At 43.8% G+C, this 9,681-nt stretch overlaps 1 protein-coding gene across 1 annotated transcript in view; it reads left to right on the forward strand.

Moving 5' to 3' along the window:
• LOC109301966 (aryl hydrocarbon receptor-like) overlaps nt 1-9,681 on the forward strand; it is a 146,800-nt gene that overhangs the window by 120,046 nt on the left and 17,073 nt on the right. Inside the window, exons 5-8 of the mRNA XM_019523381.1 lie at nt 2,991-3,114; nt 5,952-6,094; nt 7,216-7,418; nt 8,842-8,951. Of these exons, the coding sequence (XP_019378926.1) occupies nt 2,991-3,114; nt 5,952-6,094; nt 7,216-7,418; nt 8,842-8,951 (580 nt within the window). The remainder of the gene's footprint in view (nt 1-2,990; nt 3,115-5,951; nt 6,095-7,215; nt 7,419-8,841; nt 8,952-9,681) is intronic.

Here is a 9,681-nt window from a genome sequence, read left to right on the forward strand (position 1 = left end):
AATCCATGCTGATTGCCCCTGAGCATCATTTCTGATGCCGGCCCATCACAAATGTGCTCCTTGATGATCTTCTCAAAGAGTTTCCCCAGGATTGAGGTAAGACTGATGGGCCTATAGTTGCCCGGGTCCTCCCTCTTCCCCTTCTTGAAGATGGGGACCACATTTGCTACCTTCCAATCATCTGGCACCTGGCCCAAGCACCACGATCGCTCATAGAGCCATGCCAGGGGCCCTGCAATAACCCCAGCCAGCTCCCTCAACACCCTGGGGTGGAGACCATCCGGACCCGCTGACTACATCCGGACCAGATGTATTAAATTAAGTTTCACATACAAACATGGAAAAAGTGAGATCATCTTGGGTTTCATTAATTAACATGTCACAAGCCCTCGTCAGGCAAAAAAGCTCTTGATATACAAGAGATAGAAGACACAAGATATACAAGGAACCCAGCTGAGGTGAGTTTTATGTATTTGGATACAAAATGGGCTGTTGTAAGTATATGATGCATGTTACAATAACATGCATTTTATGTATTGTGTGTATGTACACGCATACAAAACGTGTGTACATTATTACAGGAGTGGGGCCAAAAGTTTTGTCTGAAAGCCTTTTTCGATGAAAAGTGGTGATTTGATGACCAGAATGTTTCATGAATTTATCTTGGGTTTGCTAAATTGTTTGTACTGGGGGAGGAAGGAGGCTCTGAATTTCTTTCAGTTTTGTATCTGAAACAACTTCTCACTCTGAAATTTTCCATTTCATTTGAAAGAAAAAAAACCCTTAAAAATCTGACACAAATCATTTTACTTCAGGACAACCAAAATGTTTTGCGCTGGCTCTAAATGACTTTTTTTAATTACCAGTGAATCATTTTTGTATATTATACACTTTAGCACATCTGGAAGTATAACAGGGCTATATAGATTTTAAGGCCATAAAGATTTTAGGGTAAGACTATTGTAGTTATCTAGTCTTGCCTTCTAAATAACACTCAGGCTGCTGTCAGATGTTAAATTAAAGGTCTGTTGGGATCTGATGCATGATCCCAACAATTGTACACCCTGCCACGCCACACAGTAATGATAGGAACCAGCCACAAAGTTATTACACATAGTTATTATGGCTTATTCTCTGTTTTATCTTGCCAGTATTTGAATGAATGTGTGGCCATAATGATTAATGTGTGGCCATATTATAATTAAGAATATAATAATAAGAGGGGACTAACCAGTTAATTATGTCTTAAGTATAACAGCTGTCAGGGGTCTCAGGGATTTCTGCACTGCACCTATTTTTTATGGGACATCATCTCGCCGTTAGGTGCAGATTCAGATCTGATGAGAGCACTTGTTAACTTCTTGCACTCTCTCTAACACCAGGTCTAAATCTGCTCCCTTATTGAATGCGACTGTATCTAAACCTCAAGGTACTGGGAAGCAAATGTCATTGTGTAGCGTTTATCCCAAAAGGCAAAAATTAGAGCTTATCCAATGAAAGCAGCACACGTGGCAGGAAAAGAGTTTTATTTCTAAAGATTCCAGTGGGTTGTTGTTAATAACCAAGAATCAAAAACATTGTGAAACTCTCTTTGAAGAACTTGGCAGTTCCTTTTTTAAAATCAAAGAAACAAAGCTTGTTTTCATCTTCCCTTTGGCTGCAGGGTAGTAAATACACTTACTCTGTTAGAGGACTAGGCTACAATTCAGCGCTGAGAGTAGGAGTCCAGTATGATACTGGTAGTAGTTAGGAAATCAGTGCAAAAATGTACTTGGTGGCTAAGGACTGTTTGCAGTTTTAAAATAATTGATGGCTGCTATGTAAACATCTTGCACAAGAGATGGCCTGGGAACAATGATGAAGGAAATGTTGAGCCTAGTGCCATCAGGAAAATAATAGTGTCTATAAAGCATATTTTAATTCAAAAAATGTTTTCCATTGCCAGCAGTTGGCTTTCAGATGACACTGTTAATTCTTTACAGCTGAACTAAAAATAAAATCCCTACAAACAACCCAAACTGAAACTTCTTGAAGGTTCTCCACCATGGCTTAAGCCATTTGGGGGGGAGCTAGAGAGAGTTATTAAATGTAATGAGTCTGCTTGATTTCCATGAGTCATGCAAGGAATTCCTCAGACACACTCCTTTTGAAAGTAGTTTTATATTACATCAAGGACTGAATCGGTCCATGTGTCCTTTGTATGGGGTCCAGGAGGCTGATTTTTCTTTTCAGCTAGGAACACTTCAGAGCCAAAAGGCCTCCTCCTTTGAAATGACACCATTATTTGTTTTCAGTACTTGGTGCCTGTCAATGCTCTCCACAGTGCACTGTGGAGTTCCCTGTCAGCAAGATCATCACTCAGTTACAGACATGTGTCTTCATGCAACAGCCACGTTACAGGGAAAGCATGTAACAGGATGAAGCCTCTTGCCTGTTGTTGTATTCCCTTTTGAATTCAGCCACCTTTGGTGTTGCAGGTCTGGGACCAGTACAGCAGAGGGAATGTAGCCTAGGGCTCTGGTCTGGAGTTTTCTGCCTGGCTCTGCCAAGGACTTTGTTACTTCATTACTTTTTAACTTATTTACCCCCTCCACCATATGCCTGTTGTGTAGCTATAGAACCTAAATTATTTGGAGCAGGACTCTCTCACTAGGCATGTGTTTACAGAGCCCACACGGTGGTTTTCTAATACAGACCATAAGATTATAACCCCACTTTCAGAGTTTCTGTTCTCCAGTGAGTATGAATGAAAAGATTATGCTGATTATTTAACTCTATTGCTAGGCACATGTCTTGCTGCTGTTCCTAGTATGTCTGGCAGTGCTGACGAAGTCAAACTGCCCTGCTATGCGGTGATGAGCAAGGGAGACAGGTCCCAGGGCAGAAATGCTGCAATGGATTAGTTGTGCATTTTGGTGCCTTGCTCTCTGCATCTTCATTTCAATGCATAGATAGTATCCAATGGCATATTCTTCTTAATTTCTTTTCAGTCTGATCTCATCTACCAAAGCGTGTATGAGCTGATCCACACTGACGATAGAGCCATGTTCCGGTGCCAGCTGCATTGGGCCTTAAATCCACCGGCATCCAGTGAACCAGACCAAAGCACAGATGGTGAGTGATTTTACAGTGAAACCTATATTGGTGGCTTCCACTGCTCAACCAGAGTTTGCAGGACAAGCTCCATACAAGCCAAACCCTGGGATGCTGAGGAATTCTACAGCAAACAAGGAGCAGTGAAATGCAGTATGGGCCAGTCTCCTGCTCTAGCAGTCCTCTTGTTCTCAAAGGGCATGTCTACACCACATTCCTGCCACTTCCAGGGAAGGGGTTGCTCTTCGACACACCCTACTCACCTGCTTCAGCTTGCATGAGTCAAACCTGGGAAGGAGATAGTGAAGCTTCTTCAGGGGTACCCCCTGCTGCCTCTCTGAGCTCTGTTTCCAGAAGGTGCTCCTTCTGGAGCACTTTCACTGCCACATTTCTGAGCTTGGTGTGTGCTAACAGAAATGCGTGGGTGAGGCCTGATTCAGAACCCTTTACCTGCACTTAGATTAGGCTCCAGACCACAAAAGCCAAGAAGTGACAGTGCATTCGGTGACTGTTTTGAGCAGAATGGAGTCCCAAATTAAACTTAACCCTAGTGGGATAATCGAACCTGTTGTATTAGGCATGGAGAGCCAGACCAAGTGAGCAGGCTTTGGATGGAGGATGCAGTAGAGCAACATTTGGTTCTTAAAAGGGAACCCACTTTTTATTTTCCAGCATTAGAGCCTTTTGGCTCATGGACCTCCACAGATTTACCCCTATAGCTCTTGGAAAAGTCAAGGTCAGCTTGATGGAATGATCCTGAGCTCTGGGTATAACTCAGTGCCCCGCAGGGTAGCAGGGATCTGTGTCCCAAGAAAGCCCTAGAAAAGTTATGATGTGTGCACTACCTTGAGATACACAGTTTTTCTCAGCATAGTAGTGGTGAGAGCGCAGAACATGTCCAGTCTTCACTCGTGGAGTCACGTACACACTGTAAGTGGGGTAGCAGCAGATGACCTTCAGGGACAGATAAACAATTTCCCCTCTGGCACTTCATGGAGGAAGGAGCAGAGCCACTGAAATAGAAACCTGTCTGTCCCTGTCCCTAACCATATGAAAACCTGGCAAAATGTCTGCTGACACATGAGCCCTGCCTGTTCTTAAGGAACCTTAAAGAAGACCCGCATTCTTATTCTGTAACTAGCCAAGAATAGCCAATAAAACCTGAGGGAGTTGGATAAAACCTGAGCTATCTGAATATATCTTTCAGAATAAATCTTCCAGCCAAAGGGAAGATGAGGTCAGGCAGGAACATCCAAGTTTGGTAACGTTAATTTGGCTCCTGTGTGAGCTACCTCAAACATCTCAACAGCATGAAGAACAATCTTACCCCTAATTCCGAGTTTTCTAGGCTTGTGTAGGTAAGACTTGCAAGATTTAATGATGCGGTACTTTTGTTTACTGTATGATGTTCTCTTTTTTAACAAAAAGGAACAAACAGCAGCAAATCTGTGCTATTTTTCTTTGGCGTCACTCTAGTCTCTGTGGTATGTGCCTGATGGATGGAATCACTGTCCCAAGCTTGTCCTTATTGCAGCTTTAAACAAACATGTTTAGTACAGCACTGATGATTTATTAGCAAATTCCTGTTTGAGATGCCAGCTAAGATACTTGCAGTACCCTCATTAGGAATCATGTGTAATCATGACTGGTCAGTCTTTTTTTTCTTTAATGGAAAAGAATGCAAAACTATTATTGACTGCCAATTTCCTACGACAGATTTCACCCTGTAATTTGAAGTTGCTATATTTAATAATATGCAAAATCTTAAGACAGATATTGAAGGAAAGAATAATAGAAGATGTGAAAAAAACAAAATGTGACAAAACACAACATGGTTCTAGTCAAGGAAGTTTGTGTCAGATGAATTTAATACCCTTCTTGAACAAAATAGCTGACTCCTTAGGTAAGGGCAAGGCCTGGGGCCTAGTTTATGTAGCTATAAGCCAAGATTTTGATATTGTCCCTCATGGAAAAAATACTGGCCGAGCTGTGAATAATGGGAATCAGTATTACAGTTGTGAGCTGGAGAAAGAGTTGGTTCAAGGGAGAATATAGTATGTCACACATTTTTGGCTTCTGTGGGCTTTTTTCTCTTTCCTCTGAAGCATTGGGCATTGACCACAGCTAAGGCTGGGAGTTCTGATGGGAGCGCACTGGTGTTCCTGCTGGTACCTAGAAACCTCCAAGGATCCAGGCTAGAGGGTCTGCTGCTCTTCTGCTCAGAGTCAACACTAACTGCCAAATTGGAACTCAGAAAGGACCTTTTCCTGTAGGTCAGATTGACCATATACAAGGCAAAGCCCGTTTCTGGTCTTGGCAAGATTGGATTCTTATGATTTATCTTTGGCAGAAGTAGCAAGGGTTTTTTTTTTTTAATGTCATATATTGGACCAACTGTATAGTTGGGAGAGATGATGGACAAGCTTTTAGGCATAAAGCGCCCTTCTTATGCTTTCACAGTCTTGTCACTTAATATTAATTAGTATTAATATTTCAACAACACTTTTTAAGGATATTTAATTCTATTGTAGACTGAAACAGTGCCAGAGAGGCTTTGCAGCAGATCAGCCCATTGAGCGCAAGTAACAGGCTCTGAAAAGAAGCCCTTGCAATAGGCATCCCGGTAGAGCTTTGCAGCGGTGCTATCAGGAAGGTTCTGTTAACCTCTCAGGTGCTTGGGTGTCTTCTCTCAGCACCAGAGGTCTATGTGTGCATGGCCCTTGAGTGTCTTCAGTCCTTCCCATGCCTACCATCCCTGCATTAAGGACACAGCTTGACCTGGACTGTTCTGAATTTGTATAAACACATTTTCTTGTCCTTTGGGACTGTTTTGTTTTTTCGCCTATGTGATTTCACAGCTATGCCTATGAGCCAGACCTTTGTAAACAGCAACACTGCCACATATGATCCCCAGCACCTGCCTCCTGAAAATTCCTCCTTCTTGGAGAGAAGCTTCATCTGTCGGTTCCGCTGCTTATTGGACAACTCCTCAGGATTCCTGGTAATGCTTGCAAGGCATTTGTTCCCCTTCCATGCTTTCCCTCTGAAAGCCACGGTCCAAAGAGCAAGACTCCTGAGTAGACGGAGGTTTCTACTGCGGGCTGAAACAAACTTGTGGGAGTAGAAAGAGGAAGGTGTATCTCTTAATTTGTGCTGCTCCATTGGAAATCAGCAGAACTCTGCCAGACTCTGAATCAGAGATGATCCTAGCAGGGTGCGGGGCCCGGATGTGAAGAAGCCGGCGGCAGCGGTGGTTGTGGGGGGAGGGAGGCAGTGAGCGGCTGGACACAAAGGCAGCAGCCGTATGGAGTCACCAGCACCAGGTGGGCCTTGCAGGAGGGGCCACGGCCACTCCACCTGGCTCTGCAGGGCCCCCCAAAGTGCAGGGCCTGGGGCGGTGGCCCTTATTTGCACTCCCCTAGGGATGGCCCTGCTTTGAAAGTTCTCTTGATGTTCTGCTTTTGGGATGAGAGATTGGAGACAAAGGATGGCTCCATGGTAGGCTAGGGGCCCAGAAAACCCATGCTTAGTTCTCTGATTCCTACAGACTTTTTGTGGGCTGTTGAGCACATCACTTAGACTATGTCCACACTGTAGTTGGAGGCATGAACGCAGTGTGGGTAACCATATCTGATCTAGCTTTAATCTAGTTAGTTTGGTTAACATTCAAAGCGAGAATGCCCTAGGATGGGCTTCAGCCTGCCAGGGGTCAAAAACAGATACTTAGGTTTCCAGTATCTACTAAAGCAAAGCACATATCATTATGCTTTGACTGCTGTTGACACATGGGTTGGCTTAATTAAAGCTTGTGTGGGGGTGCTTACTCAGTCTGCATATATACCCCTAAAGCAGAGTGGGAACACCAGGGAAACAGAGTGGAGACAGTCTTCTCCCATAAGTAAAATTGGGGTAATAGCTTTGCCTGCCATCTGTTTAGCAGGGACCATCCCTTCCGTCCTCATGGAAATACTATGCAGATGGATTCTTTTATATCTGTTAAGGTGCTCACATGTTTCACTGATGGGGACTTTATGACACTTGAATAACTAGATTCATGTAGTGACTTTTCACATCATCACTGTGTGTCCTCCTCATCCCCATATTTTTTTTTCTCCCCAAAAGGCTTTGAATTTTCAGGGTCGCTTGAAATTCCTTCATGGGCAGCAAAAGAGAGCTGCAGATGGGTCCCTCATGCCTCCTCAGCTGGCTCTGTTTGCCATTGCAACTCCTCTCCAGCCTCTCTCAATCCTGGAGCTTCGAACCAAGACATTTATCTTCCAGACTAAACACAAGCTGGACTTTACTCCCACTGCCTGTGATTCAAGGTATGGTATAGTTCAGGGGCGGGCAATTATTTTGAGCAGAGGGCTGAGTTTTGGCAAGTCATTGAGGGCTTCACGACAGGCAGCCCAGGGCAGATAAATATTAATTTTCTAAAATTTTTAGGGGCCCCACGGGCCAAATAGAATGGCCTGGCAGGCCATATCCAGCCGTCAGGCTGCATTTTGCCCACCCCTGGTATAGCACTTCCATCAGCAAGGTTTTGCAGCGGCCGGCTGAAAAAACCCAACTCAGGTCTGAGATAGGTTGGTGCCTCTGACCTGGCTGCAGCTTCTCCATGCTGCCCAGCCATGGCATGGGCAAAGCTCCACCGAACCCCTTCCTTGTTGGAACACTGACAATACCCTCCAGCTCTGAAGGATCCAGTGGCTCCAAAGTTTGCTGGTAAAAGCTGCTGTTATGGCTGTAGCAGAACGAGAGGAAACAGCAGATTATGACTGGCCAAAACTTTGGTTATCTAAACTTTTGTTAGTACCATTATAAATAACCAAGATTAAACTTAGATACATTTAAAGGGATACCATCACCATAACAGCAGCATTCCCTCTAAGCTGTGCGGCATACACAGCTGCGCAGGTGTGCCTGGCAATGCAGTATGAGCACGCCTGCACGGCTGTGCACACTGCGCAGCTGAGAGGGAACGCTGCATAACAGTCATGCTTTTGTTTCAAAAGATCATTTTCACTATAATTCTTCACTGGAGTTTTCAGTGGAAGCCTGCCTTTTGCTGAAATTTAAGGGTTGCTGGGTCACCACCTTGAGCCACAGGTATTTACAGGCCATACATACAATTCACAATTACTGAGCTATTGTACCTTGCCCTTCCATGCACTAGACTGACTGGTACAAACTTTTAGCTCTGATCATCTAAAGGTACCTGTAAATGGAGAGATTTAGGTAGAAAGTACTAAGCACAATCCTACTCAGGCTGTTCATTAATAGGAACATGGTGATGATTAGAAACATAGGAAATGTTTCAGCAGAACACCTGGTTTTGTCAGAAGATGCTGGTTTGTTAAAATTAAAACCTTCCACAGGAACATTTTGATTTTGATGCAGTTCTGAAGGCCTAGAGGCAGGTTTTGGACATCTGATAGACCGAGGTTGAGCTTACAAAAGCTTGTGCCAGCCACAGCAGACCTTCCTTGTAAGATCCTGAGATTTCCTTCAGTCTACCACAAAACAGAACCATTTGCAAAATCTTGGAATTTTTCTTGAAAAGGAAAATCCTACTCATCTTTCGCATTAGTTGTGGTTAATGCTACCAGCATTAGTCCATGTTATCAGTTAAGTGACTAGGTTGGATTGAGCTCCAGTTGGTGGGCTAGTGCAATGTTGTTCCCTTGCATCTATCCTCAACTCTAAAGTTTCTGTTAACTCTGGTTTTGGGGGGGTGTTTTTTGACAGAGGAAAGGTGGTGCTAGGGTACACAGAAACCGAACTCTGTATGAGAGGCTCTGGGTACCAGTTTGTCCATGCAGCAGACATGATGTACTGCGCAGAAAATCATGTGAGAAGTAAGTTTGGTGCTGCAATTGAACATCTAAATTCCTACTTGGTTAATATCATTGTACTGTTTTGTTTTGCTTGGGGCTTGTCTAAATGGGGAGATTTAGCATCAAAATTATGTTACTATCGTTATACCAGTATACCTCCCACATGTGGACAATTTTATTCTGGCATGAGTGCTTTTGGAGATAAATACAACTAGAAGAGGACACTCTTATCTTGCATGTAGGGATTTACACTGATATAACTAGAGTAGTTTAATTATTTTCCATAAATTTATCACTACATGAAGACCAGTCCTTACTTCTGACTCACAGACTCCCATGCCCTTCTAGTCCAGAGATATCCATTGAGTTAAGTTGTGCAGTGCTTCTGTAGACAGATGTCCATAAGAAATATGACCCAAATCAGAAATTGATTGTTTATAATGCTTGTTTGATTTTTGTCATAGCTCCCTAGAAAGCTTCAGGGCTTTCTTAGGCTTTCTGTAACCCTAACCCTTCCAATGTTTACTTAATATTGGAGAGAATTCGCAGGCATGGAATAATCACAAACCTGAGTCAAATTCAAGGTTCATCTGGCCCTGTGTCCTGTCTCTGACAGTGACTGAAACCAGCTGCCTGAAAGGTACAAGTAAGAACCCTGCAGTAGGCAGAAAGGGATCATCTTCTTGCCAGAGAAATCCCCTTATCTGTGAGATGCAATAGCCGGGGGGGGGGGGGGGGGGGGGGGGGGAGC

Source organism: Gavialis gangeticus, unplaced genomic scaffold, assembly GCF_001723915.1.
Source record: "Gavialis gangeticus isolate Ggan-Ray unplaced genomic scaffold, GavGan_comp1, whole genome shotgun sequence".
NCBI classification, from domain to species: domain Eukaryota; kingdom Metazoa; phylum Chordata; order Crocodylia; family Gavialidae; genus Gavialis; species Gavialis gangeticus.